This window comes from Megachile rotundata, chromosome 2 (assembly GCF_050947335.1).
Source record: "Megachile rotundata isolate GNS110a chromosome 2, iyMegRotu1, whole genome shotgun sequence".
Lineage (NCBI taxonomy): Eukaryota > Metazoa > Arthropoda > Insecta > Hymenoptera > Megachilidae > Megachile > Megachile rotundata.
This window is the reverse complement of record NC_134984.1, coordinates 23,337,341-23,352,756: the sequence shown is the minus strand read 5'-3', so window position 1 is coordinate 23,352,756 and position 15,416 is coordinate 23,337,341. Positions and strand designations below refer to the sequence as shown.

Below are 15,416 nucleotides of genomic sequence, written 5' to 3'. Positions count from 1 at the left end.
AAACGTCGCAAACAATTTCTTAATTTTGCAACGTTCGTTAAGAATCAGCGTCGGTTCAAAGATCTTATGCAAATCGACGCTCGTTCGCGGAGGCCATTAAGGTTCTTGAATTGAGCAAAAATGACTGGTGGTATGTCCAAGGTCGTAAGAAGTAAAAAGAATCGATGACCGGAGGATGGACCGAGTGAAAGCCGATGGGTGGTGTACGCGTCCATCTCTCTTTTTCGCGTGTGCAATAGACAAACGATACTCGTCGCAGCATCTTCTCGTTACGTTTACGATTCACGGTTCGCACGTGCGAAACGGACGATGACTCGGTAGTATGAGATGACAGGTTAATAAATAAAATTTGATAATGACCTTCCCGTTCATCCGCGTTCGATCCTTTCCGAACAGTTTTCAAGCGGTTGGCTGCGAAGGATCAAAAGTAGGGGGAAACCGTAAAGCGGAGATGAACGAAGTTGATGCTGGATAGCGTCGGAGAGGAGGAGATTCGCTAAATCCGGTTTAAAAATTAGAATGAACCTGGTGGAGGGGATAAAATCTGTACTTTTCGCGTATAAAAGTCTTCCACCTTAAAGCACGTGCACATTTCGATCGTAACCAACATTTCGGTTTGTTCTACCAATTTTGGCAAGGTTGGTGTTTAACTTTCTTTCATCCTTTTGCTTCAACTTCGCAAATATTCATTTCGACCGTATCTTTTTCAGATGAATCCACGATACGTTTGCGCACTGATGATGCTGCTGCTGGTCGACGGTATGCAAGCCCGATCCTTGCTCGCGTTCGACGAACAGTTCACGGAAGAAACGGAGGAAGCGGTGGAAACGGTGGAAGCAGACGGTAACCTGGAAACGGTGGAAACGGAAAACGTCGAAGAAACGGAGCAAACGGAAAACTTCGAAGAAGGACTGTTTCGCGTGAAAAGAGCTCCGCTAGGAAAACTAGCTTTGCTCGGAGGAGCAGCTCTCCTCGGCAAAAAAGCTCTTTTGCTCGGCGGCGCTGCCGTAGGAGCTAAAGCTCTGATTGGTGCAGGAGCTCTCGGTGCAGGCTTGTACAAAGCTAAGCAGTGAGTACGAGCGTTTCGTACCGCCCCTTTCCGATTATTATTAATCGTAACCATCGTCGAATATGCGCATTACTCTGATCATTCCTTGTAGTTTTGGCGGCGGTTACGGGGGCGGTTATGGTGGTGGTTATGGTTACCATGATGTCTATGTGGGCGGACACTCTCATTACGGTCACGTTGAACCAGGCTGGTATTAATAGTGACCGATTAGCGTATACCGAAGTACTTACGCCGGTGAACAGAAGGAAGTTTAAAACAGCTGCTAGCCTGTTAGAGTACTTGTCATTTTTTATAATAGGCATGTAACGTTTTCATAATTTCATCATTTCATTTCAGAGAATCCACTCTGTTCGACGTATTACGTTTTAAACTTTCTTTTGTTCGCTGCTGTAATATCTCATGATCGAACGCGACACCATTAAACGGACTTTGTACGAACAGGACTATGTAACGTTTAAGAAACACGAAAGAACAAAGTACAAATTTTTCGTAACGCGAAATAAAATTCTTTCGTGTCGATATTCGACGATATTTATGTTAAAATAAATACATTCTTTTTATTATTATTTTCTAATTTGTGCAAATAAAAAGAAAAGCATCGGAATATGCATTTATTGCTTTCCCATTCGGTATCTTCTTTCAAACACGCAACGCCTATACGATCGCTAACGCTCACGTACAAAGAATGCGATTGTACGTAGGAAATTTCACCCACGATGTGTCGCAATGCAGTAGTCAATTTCGACGAGCGACGATTCGGTAAAAACTGTTAGCGCGAGTTCGAAAACTCGAGTACGGCGAGAATTGAGTAACCCGTTAGTTGGAAGGTAAGACACGCGGCCAAAAATATTGCGAGATAGATTTCCGTCGAAGAATACGCAATGATTCGAAACGATGCAAGAGCACGAAATCGAAATCGAAACGACACTCGGAAGTACGAAGGAATCTTCGTAACGTCATTATCTAATTGCGCCCATACCGTACGTCTATGGTTTACTGTACTATTTGTCTCACGATTCGATTCTCCGAGAATTTAATTGCAACAGAAAGAGAGAGAGTGGGAGAGAGAGCAGAAATTCGAATGGGTTCGTAAACGGGATACGAGAAGATAAAACAATTCATTATTATTCGGTGCTCGTTCGACGAGTTGGTATGCGTGATCGTAGCCATAATGACCAGTCACGTACACAGATACATACATACATACATACTTACGCCGAATGTAACGCGTTTGGAACGTCGATCATCGATCTCGTTTTCCCGGTTTCATAAATGATTACACACAGAATTTCATCCTTGTTACGTATTGGCTCGTTATCGGCATTCGAAACGTTCTTGTCCATTTATGCAATTGTTCGATAATACGTGTATATCTATACTAATATACATATAAAGTCGGAAGATTGTTTGTTCGTGTGTTCGCGGTAATCTCGAAATCTATCGAATCAATTTTGACGAAACCTTCGGTATTTCTTCTTTTATTATTTCTGTAGAGTTATAAACTACGTATCGTTCGATAGCTCGTGACAGTTTGACAAAAATACATATAAATATATATTTATTTATGAACGTTTAATTTACAATGGCGACCGATGACCGCCATCACGAGTTTATTTAGGTAGAACTATGGAGAAATAGAAAACCATAGAACAATGTATAGTAGCGGTAAGACCGCGTTAAAATTAATTTTGTATATTTTAAACGCTTAATAAAGAGCGCTTCTTAGTAGATACTCGTGTTGCGTCGGACAACGGGTCAACGCGCTAAATACGTTCAGTTGCAGTATTGTACGGGAAAAGAGGAAGGAAAAAAGGAAACGCGATAATTCCTTTGTAAAGCTTTGAACTTTGCATCGGGACGAGAAAGTTAACGGGTCGACACGTTCGTCCAAGTACGTTGTACGTCACGTCCGTGTTCGAATTATCGCGTAATAGGTTGTTGCAAAAAATGCTAATCTCTCGATTGGCAATATCGATATCCCGATCGTATCCTGAATTCTTCGTAATTGGTTCACCGGCGATATCGAACATCGGAGGAAGAGCAATACGAATAGAATCGTTCGTTTAGGTGGGAGAATTTGATGCTCGGAAGGTAGGCGAGCCCGTATAAAATAAAAGGGAGCTGCCGAAAAGGTGACATACGACACAGCGCTCTCTTTTCGTTTCCGATTACCGTCAGTCCACACGATTGTACAACATACAACGGTAAGACGATTATACTATCAACGAGTAGCACATCGATACTTTATACGACGTACTATTAGAAGAAACGACGATGTAAACGGTATAATATATACGAATAGTTAAGTATTTAATAACTTTTCGTTCGATAGATGCATCCAGTCAGCAGTGTCGCGATTCTTGCATTCCTATGCTGTCTTTTGGTAACGTATTCCACTGCTAATAACGATGCTCAATTGTCGGAAGAGAGCGGTGTTGCGATCTACGATCAAGGTGCCGAAATAAGGGAAGGTGACCAGAGGGATGCAACGACTCCGTTAAACAGACAAAAAAGAACGCTTTTCCTGAAAAAGAAACTGATCGGTGCAGGACTCTTAGGTTTTGGCTTAGGCATCGCGAAAGGGTAAGCAATCTTTGTAGAAATTTCTAGTACGGCAATTTCTGTTCTTGAAACAATTCGAAGCGCCGCGTTGCATCGCGCCTTTGTCGTTTCGTTGAAAGCGCATGCGCATTTATCGATGGTTTCGTCGAACACGCATGCGCGTCCACCGTTTGTTCCATTGCACGTTTCGTCGGTTTCTTTTCAGATACAAAGCTGGATATTATTCAGCCCCGCAAGTGCGTCACGTATATCTCTCGTCGCCCCCGCCATCCACCAAATACGTCGAATACGTCGAGAAGCCTATTTACGTCGAAAGAATAATCGAAAGGCCGGCTCCCGTTTTCAAACCGATACACGTCGAATACGCGGCAGAGTCTTCTCCTTACGGGTAAGTATCCTTAGTCGCGGATTCTCTCTTCGATTATCAATGTACTAACAAAATTATAATTTTACTTTCGTCACCTTCAAGGAGCTGGTAACGCGAAAGATGCATCGGTATACGCTTTTCGAACGTTCCTCGTGGATACATTGGATAATCACAACCTAATTAAACAAGACAGCGAAAGAGAGAGAAGAAGAGAATCAGAGAGCATATGTGCAAGATAAATGCAGAGATCAAGAAGAATACCCGTCATTGTATTTCCATCGAAATTTCGTTCTTGTTGTATCCACGGAAATGTGTACGGCTATGACTTTATTGTTACGTTATTAGTTTAAGTTGTATCAATCGATCATTGGAAACGATATTAAATTAAAGCGGTGTCGTTTTGTAAGAACAAAAGTTTCGACTTCTCTCTTTCCCTAACAATTTAGTCTGTTCCCCTCCTTTTCCCTCCCTTTTCTTGTATTTTCATAGTTAGAGAGAGTTTCATCGATCTCGACATTATTTATTAAGCGCGTGTTCAACGCTATACGACGATTTTATCACGAGAATACAAACAAACAGACTTATTGAAATCTCCTCGCATCGTAAATTCTTCATGTACGTATATATTCCGTGGTTATGTACACTTATTTATACAATTAACACACAAATTATTGCATGATCATAAGAATCACGTTGGCACGTGTCTCGTCTTCCGTACGGTTGTATACATGTATGTATATACGCGCGAACGTAATAATAATTTATTTTGCATATATTTTATACGTATCACGCAATATCGATCAATGTACTTATCATTAGTTTCGATATATGTATTATATTCGTAAAATTCACGTAATTGTACAGCGAGGGGGAACGAGAAACGAAGCAAAAAGAAAACCTCGTGTTCCCCTTCACGATGAGTTATCGAATTATTGTCTATGATCCGAACGCGATGGTACGATATTACTAATATAGAAACGAATACTAAACGAAAGAAACGAAAAAGGAAAGAGTACCTATTTTAAATCTATGGATGAATGAAAATTCTTTTTCGCCACAAGTTTGTTCGGAAAGAAATATGTGTGATAAAAATATCTGACCGAGAGAATGTGTGCGATATTCGCTTTTAATAATTAAGTAAAAGAAAATAGATTAAGAAAAACCGAGTATACGCGTAAACGTTTGTACGTAATAGAGATTGTCATCCGCGATAACGGGTGTAATTTTCCCTGTAAACTGTTTTTTTGCATATTTTTGGATACGCCGCGATTAAATCGTGTTCGAGCGTCGATCTACGTCCATGACACGAGAAATAGAGAAGACACGGTGATGAATAGACACAGGAAAAAATAAAATATCGTTTTCGCATCGAGCGATTTTTGCAACGAGTTCCTGCTCGTTTTACAAAACAGGGCGATACGATGCTTATCACGTTTCCTCGATGCACGTCTCGTTTTCGTCATGCTGGATCTCGAAGTTGATCGACTCGACCATCAAGATATTTCAAAGCGAAACGAACGCGACATTCTCAACGAAGCGTCAAAGATTCGACGGAAAGGGAAACCGAAGCAGCCTGTCTATAATGTTGCAAGAGAGGGGCCGGAGTAGAAGGAACTTCTTCGATGCGCTCCAAATCGTTCGCTGCGCCAGCACTGTTCTGTTTAAACAGTCTAGGTGTATTCAAATTTTGCTGTCGTTGCTGTTGCTGTTGTTGTCGTTGTTGCTGTTGTTGTTGGTAATTGGCTTGCTCGATAAAACCAACGCAAATAGCATCGTCCGGTCGATCCAAACTGAACTGTCTTTTCAAGAAGCGAGAGCCTGTACTTCTCCCTAAAGAACAATAGAAAGGGTTGCAGAGACAAAGGTTGCGTAACCATGTATTTACAAAGAAACAGAATTAGTTGGGATTTACCGTAATGTTCGTTTGGAGACAGACATCTGTAATGATTATACGGCGTGCTTAAATCGTTCTCGTCTATGTAGCCAGCTATTCTCCGGTGTCTCGCAGGAGCTGGCCTGTAAGGGACCGTCGCAGAGCTCGAAATCGATACCAGCGAAGTGGTAGACGCGCCGAGAACCGTCGTATCGGTGTAAAATACGTTCGATGCTCCGAGAGACGCTTGATTATCGCCAGAACTGATCTTCGCTGCATTTCCTCTTTCGTTCGGTTTATCTTTCGACGATGAATCCGTAGGCGATTTCGCAGAAGTATTCGAGGTGATCGGTTCGGTATCGTGAACGGATACCGCTACGTTACTCGTCGTCGTATTGTCTTCGTTATTCTTGGTCGCGGTTCCATCAACCTTCTCTTTGCTTTCCATCGCTCCCTTGGTTTGTTCGCGCGACGCATTCGTAGAATTGTCTGTCGACGACCTGGTCGTCTCATCCAGGGTGATCGGATCTTCTATCATTAAACTTTCGTTCAGCCTTCAACCCGAGAAGATTGAAAATTGTCAAACGTTACGTTTCAGAAAAGTTTTCTAGTTTTATTTAACTAACAATAATAAGACGAAAGAAAAATTGGACAGACTGTTCGTCCGATTCTTCTAAGCGTCCACACCTACGTACGTTTACGAACATGTTTGAACAGTTCACGCGCGAATTTATCCGGATGTTTATTAACGTTCACTTACCCATGGTTTTCCCTGAAGATGGCGGCAGTATGGCAACAGATAAAAGCATTAAAAATCTGAAAAGTAAACATCTCGAATAAAGATCTACCGGAACAACGCGTATACGCAGTTGCGGTGAACTTTACCGCGGTCGTAACAAAGGGTAATCAACGCTCGAGCAATTTGTACGCCTCGTTTACCGTCACGGAATCGGGTACGAACAATAGAATTTACCGGATGGGGGAAAGATGCAAAATAGCCTTTAAAGCGACCAAAACGGAAACAATTTGAGAAAACGAGAGCAAATTTCCATGGCCTTTCCGCGCATTTAGTATTGCAGGTTGTCGCCGGAGACAGTAGAATCGACGTAAACCATAGTGTGCACCGGCAAAAAGACTTACCCGAGAGGTGGCGGTTTTGGAAGCTCCTTATCGAAACCTTGCTTTCCTAGCAACCAATAGGTGGGCATTCTTCCTTTGCCTTTGACCTCCGTTGGACCACGATATTCGATGTGATATCCACCCACCTGAGTAAGCCGATCTCTGGTCGCTTGGCTCAGATGTATACGCCAGGGTGCGCCGGTCGACTCCATTCTGGACGCCGTATTAACGGTATCACCGAACAAGCAATACCTTGGCATCGTTAAGCCGACCACACCGGCACAACATGGACCTGCGATCGACAGTTCGAATACGAAACACGCGTTAAGAAAGAGATCAGCGAGTAAGTCTTTAGTCGTAAGCCGAGATCAATGATACTTAACCGGTGTGGAGACCAATTCGAAGTCTCAGCTGAGTATTCGGCAAGTGCTTCAGTTTGAATTTTCCACTCTGATGTAATAAATCGAGCGCCATCGTAGCTATTTGCGAAGCATGATCAGGTATCCTTACCGGACACCCACCTACGACCATGTAAGCGTCTCCTATAGTTTCAACCTGCAACGTTGGAAAAACTAACGTTCGATTTCCAACAAACGAATTCTCGATTGTACGAGTCGAATTTAATTATGTTCCGACGATCACCAGGATCGTTTAATCACCTTGTAGACGGTGTACGCGTTGATAGTCGCGTCGAAGCAGGTATACAGGTCGTTTAGTAGATCGACTACTTGGAACGGAGTCGATCGTGCGGAAATGGTGGTGAATCCGACAATATCCGAAAAGTAAATCGTCACTTCTCGAAACTCTTCGGGATCGACGGGCATGCCCAGTTTCAATTTTTCAGCGACCGAACTGCAACGACATTAAAGGAACATTATCCTCTACTCGTATAGGTACGCGCGTATAATCACCTACCTCGGCAGCATTCGATTCAATAGTTGTTCCGTCTTTTTCTTTTCCATGTCCAGTTGCTCCGTACGTTCGCGTATAAGTTCCTCCAAGTTGTTCGAATACTTTTCCAGCATTTGAAACATCGTATCGACAAAATTAACCTTCCTGAAAATAAAAAGAAGAATTGACGCGGAAAGAACAATAGGGAGACAAGGAAACAGCGAAAGAAAACGATAGACTTTACCTTCCGTGGTTGAGTTTCTTAAAAAGATCGTGAACGTCGTCGAAGTCGGGTCTCATGTCGGCCGCTTCGGCCCAACATTGACGCATGATGTGTATCGCTTCGGGAGGCGCGGCACCTTTGCTTACCGAAGGTCTAATCAACGGTGGCGGCTTCATCACTTTTTCGATTATTTCTACAGCGACGTATAAAACGTTACGTGTTAAAAAGTTTATTGTGATTAAAGGTGAACAGGTTTCGAGTTTAGATCAACTACCTTCTGGTGACAAGGACAGCATGCAGAACGGTTCTCCACGAACTACCACCTCTTGCATGATAATGCCAAAACTGTAAACGTCTCCGGCTTGGGTTCCTTTTTTTCGCAAATTTGGATGTCTCAATAACTCGGGTGCCGTCCACAACAGATCTGCGGTGAAAAAATGCAACGAAAGCGAATGTATTGGAGTTTGAACGAGTCTGTTAACACTTGTAATTTAGAAAGTACTTTACTCGTACCACGGGCGGTTTTCGGTGGAGTTACGATGTTTTGCGCTTCGTAGAAAGCAGGTAGTCCGTAATCGGTCACTTTGAGAACCCAACGAGCGTCGATTACGCAGTTTCGCGAAGTAAGGTAACCGTGTACTCGCACTGGCGTACCATGAAGATATCTCATACCCTTTTCAACAGAAATCGTGAACGAGTGAAAAAGACGCCTCGCGGCAAATTACCTACATACCGCGAAATGAAATCTATCGCTTATTCGAATCACGTTGGCTAAATATTTTATGGCGTATATTTACTCGCACAAGATCGGTAAGCAAAGAGAGTCTGAAGGACCAATCGAGCTTGATCTCGTCCTGCACCAACACATCTTCCAAAGATCCCCTCGAACAATACTCGTAAACGAGACAAGGTCTCGAAGGCTCGTTCAGGCATCCTATCAGAGGATTCAGATTTTCGTGACGTAGCCCGTGAATCTACGACAAGAACCCCCTATGTAAGTAAAGCTAGAAACGATCACTGAATCTCGATACGCAACGTTCCATCGAATAGTACTCTTACCATCACCAGCACATCCATAGCCTTGCTCTTCAGCTCGAAGGTACTTTGTACTGGCAGTTCTTTCAATTGCACCAAGTCACCCTGACGTATCGCGAAGTATCGAAGTTAGTCAGCTGCATCGTTAGTCCATTAATAAAGTAGTTTCAAAAGTATAAACTCACGTTGTATCTGGCACGTGGGTCCTTCAAGAATCCATGACGCGCCAAGTTTCCTTGGCTAGCTCTTAAACATGGTTTCAACGAGGATACGCTTCCCAACTGGAGTAGATCCGGCTTCTCCACTTCGGGTCCACCAAATTCTTGAAGCTGTTGTAACCAACAGCACAGCATCGTTTCAATACCCTCGTCCACCTATAACGTTGTTCCACCGAATTGTAACGCGAAGGATACGTTGGGATTCTTTGCCCTTTCGTGTAGTTAACGTTTTATCGCGACTCACCCTTCTAGCATCCAGCTGAGGAGGAACCTGTGGAAATACGAAATCCGACGTGGTTAATATGATCTTGTACGGGCCTTTGGACATCCTTCTTTTAAGCAGCTTCCTCCTGAAATTTAAATGTTTCGATTCTATCCACGTTATAACAGATAGTTTCATTTACAATACAGTATAATATAGCAGAGCAGAATAGAATCGAATAGAATATAAATGTCGGATGAAAGTGTTTGAAATTAGAGCTATATTGAAGAAACTGAAAATTGAATGAGAAAAGTAATTATATGCCCCGTACCTAATTAGAAGTGCTATCAGTATCGTGACCACGGTTAACAATATCGATCCCAGAACGACGGTCACGATATGCGCGATACGAAATGCTGATTCGTTCGAAGTATTCTCTGAAAGAAAATATCTTTATGTATCGCGAAACTCGAAACTCGAAACGAATGAAAATATCGCTATTGTGAGCGGATTGCGTTAATCTATCCTTTGTGTATTCCGTGAACTTTTTTTTTTCCTTCTTTTGATCAATATGCAATATAGATATACGAGCATATATATATACTTCTTTTACCCGCGCAATCGATAGCAGCGTAGGTATCAGCGTCCGTGTTACATTTGAAAAGATCAGTATCCTTCTCATCGCGAAACGCGACGGCGTTCGTAGATAATCGTCGGACAAATAACTTTTCTCGTCCCTCGATAGTGATCATGATAGGTTTCCAAACATCGTCGCGCCAATCCAGCAAAACGTACGTATATATTTTATTATTAAAGCCATTTATACTCGAGTTGTCGTCGTATATTAAGATGTTGAAAGTCTCGTTCAAACGATCCATCAACGTCGGCACCGTGTACTCCTCTATGCCGTCGTACAACTTCTCCGCATCGTATCTGTGGAGAAGCATCCGAACTTGTTTTACTCGATCGTGTTTCGGTACTCTTGAAACATCGAACATATCATATACGATACCTATAATCGAGAGGCGTGATCGTCAGCAGTCTTTCTAAGAAAGCGGAACTTAAATTCTTTGGCGGAAAGAAACGGCGTTCGTTGTTTCGCTCCTGCGACGATTCCCGTAATTTTTGCTGCAATAGTCGCCGACGTCGTCGTCGCCTCCGCCGTCTTCGTCGACGTGGTTCTTGCTGATGTTCCTGTTCTTCTTCTTGCTCTTCTTCTTCTTCCTCCTCTTCCTCTTCATTCCCTTCTTTTTCTTCGTATTCTTCTTCCCTTTCTTCGTTGCCATCCGGCCGTTTTTCTTCCTCGGTAGTTTGCTCTATCTCACCAGTCTCGCTATCGTTAACAAAGAATTGTTCCTGCGACTCGTTCAACGCGGAATAATTGAAAGAAAACAAGTTTGTCGCAAACGTAGTGGTCGCGACCACGTCAGGATCACGAGCCGAAGAATTTCTGTTCGGTAGGAAGAGATCGTCGTCCTCGATATGCACGATCACGATCATAGGGTTCCACGTGGATTCGGAAGACTGCTGCGCGACATCCAACTCGACGAGGACGCGAGACGTCAAGTCGTTCTCGTCGGACGTGGGAAGGCATAATATGGTAACTGTGGAGAACCGAATATTAGAAAACGACAAACGGGAAGAAACAATTGACTCACCTCTGTGAGAAACGTTGTACGCGGGACGAAGAATTTGTCGAATCTCTTCGAAAGATGCTCCGTACGGTACTATCGCGCGATACCGCAATTTAGCTCCTATGTTTCGAAGAGAATTCAACAGTGCTCTATCTAGACTTAACCATGGTTCACGATCTGTAATTAGAATTTACTAATCGACCTCTTAGGAATATGGGAAATCCGAAGCGTTTGATCGAGAAACAAAATATACCTGTTCCTATTACCATCACGCTTTTCCATCGTAAATGAAGCAACGTCTCTGCCAAGGCTTTCGTTATCATCGGTAACGACGGAGATAATCTAACGATCGACGAGAATTCCTTTTCTTCCAAGTTTGTCTAAAAATTTTTTAGACGCGTTTATTATATTTATAGTTTTGCAATGATTCGAACAGTGATAATAAATATTTGCTTACCAAGGGACACGTCCATGTGAAAAGTGGTACATTCCAAAGGCGCGCGAGTTTAGCGGTAACTTCGCACATTGGCGTGTCGAGCGCGGCTACCAGAGCTTTGACTCTTCTTTCTCCAAAAACGTGTAACAGAGCATCGAGACCCCAGGTTCTCGTTTCGCACGACACTACGAGCGACGGTAAGAACTTTCGATGTCGTAAAATGCGAAATACGAAAGAGGTATGTAAACGTAGATTTACGATACGATGGAAAGAGTCAATGAAATACTCACGAGACGAGGGTATAATAGTGATTTGTACGTCGAAGTTAGATCGATCCAAATAATCTTGGATATCCGTCGAATTCGTCTGAGCGTCGTCGCAATAATTTCGTAGAAAAACCATTATTTCTTTTTGAGATTGGTCATCGCTGGCTTCGGTTGTAGCTGTCACGTAAGAAACGCACGGAGTTTGTTCGCTATTCAAAGGAAGCAAATAGCCGGGCAGGATCAGCATCGAGATCCACGACCAGAGCCAGCGGAAAGAGTTTCCGGCCATGTGCCTGCAACCCTGTTTACCGCTCGCTCCCTCCCTCTCTCTAACTCGTTTTCGCCCACGCTTCTTCTGGTTCGCTAGTCTATTGACCCGTATCTATTTGTCTCCGTATTCGTCTTCTGCCGCTATCCTTGCTGCTTGCGACAAAACGCGAGACAGTTTGTAAAAACCGCAAGGACTCGCCGACGAGACAGGTCGTGAATACTGTTCGATGCTAACGAAACGGTTTCAAGTATGGAAAAACCGATCATCGCAAAGTACGTGTATCTACTTAACGATACGAGACTCCTACGTTTTACCTAGAGCAACGTACTCCCCTAAATGGAACTCTTAAATTAAACAAACATCCGTGTTTGCAAAAAGGTAAACGTGAACTCGAACTTTTTCTTATCTGTCTTTTTTTACCCACCCTCTCTCCTGTATCTCCTCCCCTTTTATTTTGAAAAAGAAAGTTTTCGATGTTCGATCGCGTACGTACGAGACCGATTCGGTATGCGCGAACCAACGTACGTATGTATTGGTCCCATCGGATAACACGTATCGTAAACATCTAGATGTCTGTAGCCAGCGCGCGTTTTAAACTCTTTAGTTTCTCTTCTTGCATTCGTCGGAACGTTCCATGTTACGCTCGATGCGTTTTCGTATGCGGCTGAAGAAATCATCGATTCCTTTCGAATACATCTTGCCAGAATCAGATAGTTTGTTCGCCACATACAGGTTTTATTTATGACAAGATCGATTGAACGCGCGCGGAAGTCCGGAACGACGCAGGATAAACCGGGCAGCGAGCGCCAAGCACCAGTTACTAGAGCGTGCACGATCTTTTCGTACAAAAAGGTCTACGTAATCTCATTACGGTAAATTAAGTTGCTGTAAACATTTTCCGCTACATTTAATATTCACCGTTACTAAAAATATTTTTCAACGATCTTTTGTAGCTGCTGTTGCGCGATTTTATATTCATGAAACCGCTTTGCGATCGCGAGCCAACGAATCGGGAAATTTAGATAACTCAAATTATGTAGGTGTTCAAAAGTTTCATCGAGAACAAAAGCCAAATGAATCGATGAACCGCAAAAACAAAGCGGACAAAGAATCGCCTGTTCCAGCGAAAAAACATCCAGCGTTTACGATCAATTTTTGATCGCGATTCGATCGATATTTATCAATGATGAAGTTGATTCGTTCGCTCCGTACTATTACCGACGAGAAGATGACAAAATCTTAATTTGTGTAACGTCGAGTTACTCGATCGTTGAACAATAATAATTTTATGGATAAAACTGAATGGTGAACGGTGATCGGCTTTTCACGTTTACAAATATCTTCTTACGTAGGTCACGCAATTATCCAAATCGCTCGGTTCAATTAATTTTCCGTAAGATTAAAAAACGCAACGAACGGAGAAAATTCTATCTTCCGGATGGAAAAGGTTAATTGGCACTCTTATTCAATTACACGGCTCGTTAGAAAACGAGGAATCAGTCGGTCCTCGCGAGTTAAAGCTGATATAACTCGAATGCTTCGCGCGGCGGGACATTAACACGGTATATGTGTACGTGCAGTGTACACGTATATCTACGTACGTAATTAAGAGCTAACGCTTGACTCTGCATGCCGTCTTACCGTTTGTCCGTCCGCGAGAAACAACACCGATGAAATAGTTCCCTCTTCTTTTGCTTACGTATGTACCAGAAGGGGATGCGCGATGCCGAAGACGTTTTGAAAATACGCATATCGTGACTAACCAACGACCAAGTCACGTTTTGGTGTTTCGAACGGTACCGATTTTGAATGTGAAACGAATAAAATACGCGTGACAAAGCGGAAATGATGAAAATGAAAAAAAACACGAACGCTTTTGGACAATCCGAACGCCTCGGCGTTCGGTATCGAACTAAGTCGCGAATGCTCGCCGTCTACTACACATGCTCCAAGTGACGTTATCACGAGGGAGCAAACGCTCGGCTTGCTCGTGTCCCGGGAGCTGATGGCCGAGAGCGAGCAGACCCGCCCGCGTTAACGCTCCCATCTCTCCCGTACACCAGCTTCCCCTTTCTTTTTATTTGCGTTTCCGGTTGCCAATTTACATCCTTCGGAAACTTTTTCTTTACCGCAATCTCTCCTCCCCTTCTCTTCTACCGCTACCCTGTACCGTCATTCTTTTCTGTTTTATCGGAACGTTATGGTCCTGTAATTCGTAAAATTGTATAAACTTTACTTTGCATGGTATATCCAGAAAAGTTTATTCGATATTTTGCAAACCAAACAGAATAGACAGAGAAATTGATAAATATTTGCGAGAGTGCAATTCGGAATTATGAAGTAATCTTTTCCATATTTCATGAAGTATTATAAAATGCGCACATAAATAACATTAAAAATTTGCAGAAGCATCATTCTCGCAAATGGTAATCAATTGCAACGGTTCGATTCTCGATTCTACGTGTATATTTAATGATTAGTTTGCTACCTATAATCGTACATTCGATGGGAAAACAGAATCACGTTGGTATGCTCCTTACGTGTTCTGCTACCATATTACTTGGAGGCACTACCGGGGCCGCATATTCACTCACGATTCCCCTGCCAGACACTTAAGGATATACAGGAGTGATAGCCTGAGTCCGAACTGGTTTTGGAGGCTTCGTGCGGGAAAACTGAGAAACTCCGGACAAGGATTGACGATCCCGCATTGCTCTGCATTGGAGAGTAGCACAGCAGCCATGTTGCTGTGCAAACATGCGATGTTATATCTCAAACAGTTTTACACGAAGAAGCAATATTTCCTCATGACTTTTTACAAATACTCCTTGTATAAATATACGATAAAAGCTTAAAATTGGTTTCTATAACGAATGGTATAATTATTATACGAAGATTACTCTTAAAAAATGGATGGTTGTCTTTACCTCTCCTCTACAGAATAATGAATGAAAGACAAGAATTGTCAGTCTCTGTTTCTTCATTTCTTGATACCTTCTAAATTAGTTTGAGTTTGAATTATCCATGGACTTATACACACTTATAAGTCTATGGGGTCATCGTGTCGTCATTTCTGTATCATCAACTTCCTTGTATTATGTGCTTCTGTTAGCTGAACTGCTACGATATCGAAGAGCACATACGCAAAGTTAGTGACACAATCATCTATTACCAGCTGCAGGTATTTACCAATCCTCTTCCTTCTTTCTATATGTCTATAGCTTTGTTAGGGAAAACGAAAGCTTTGTCA

General features: G+C 42.7%; 3 protein-coding genes across 7 annotated transcripts; 2 read left to right on the top strand and 1 right to left on the bottom strand.

The window, feature by feature from the left end:
- Positions 1-498: 498 nt before the first annotated feature.
- Positions 499-1,673, top strand: LOC105663637 (uncharacterized). The gene is made up of 3 exons (XM_012293879.2): positions 499-638; positions 711-1,069; positions 1,161-1,673. The coding sequence occupies exons 2-3, from the start codon at positions 711-713 to the stop codon at positions 1,264-1,266; spliced, it is 465 nt and encodes a 154-aa protein (XP_012149269.2). The 5' UTR covers positions 499-638; the 3' UTR covers positions 1,267-1,673.
- Positions 959-4,412, top strand: LOC100875245 (uncharacterized). Of its 2 annotated transcripts, none has more exons than XM_003706858.3 (4): positions 959-3,273; positions 3,402-3,652; positions 3,837-4,019; positions 4,101-4,412. In XM_003706858.3, exons 2-4 carry the CDS (start codon positions 3,402-3,404, stop codon positions 4,108-4,110), a joined length of 444 nt encoding a protein of 147 aa, XP_003706906.1. In that variant the 5' UTR covers positions 959-3,273; the 3' UTR covers positions 4,111-4,412. The 2 variants fall into 2 exon arrangements, with proteins under 2 accessions (XP_003706906.1, XP_076398481.1); XM_076542366.1 differs by having other exon boundaries at positions 1,804-1,896.
- Positions 4,413-4,601: 189 nt separating this feature from the next.
- Positions 4,602-15,315, bottom strand: LOC100883603 (uncharacterized). Of its 4 annotated transcripts, none has more exons than XM_076542297.1 (24): positions 15,094-15,315; positions 14,655-14,913; positions 13,808-14,372; positions 11,920-12,315; positions 11,651-11,814; positions 11,447-11,573; positions 11,218-11,370; positions 10,572-11,163; positions 10,173-10,492; positions 9,891-9,996; positions 9,602-9,707; positions 9,325-9,513; positions 9,164-9,244; positions 8,902-9,078; positions 8,618-8,777; positions 8,379-8,528; positions 8,126-8,297; positions 7,906-8,046; positions 7,650-7,842; positions 7,374-7,545; positions 7,012-7,282; positions 6,632-6,643; positions 5,911-6,425; positions 4,602-5,828 (listed from the first exon to the last, which is right to left on the bottom strand). In XM_076542297.1, exons 4-24 carry the CDS (start codon positions 12,182-12,184, stop codon positions 5,527-5,529), a joined length of 4,368 nt encoding a protein of 1,455 aa, XP_076398412.1. In that variant the 5' UTR covers positions 12,185-12,315; positions 13,808-14,372; positions 14,655-14,913; positions 15,094-15,315; the 3' UTR covers positions 4,602-5,526. The 4 variants fall into 4 exon arrangements, with proteins under 4 accessions (XP_076398412.1, XP_076398413.1, XP_076398414.1 ...); XM_076542298.1 differs by having other exon boundaries at positions 14,655-14,881; XM_076542300.1 differs by lacking the exon at positions 4,602-5,828 and having other exon boundaries at positions 6,285-6,425; positions 6,632-6,687; positions 14,655-15,315.
- Between the last annotated feature and the right edge of the window lie 101 nt (positions 15,316-15,416).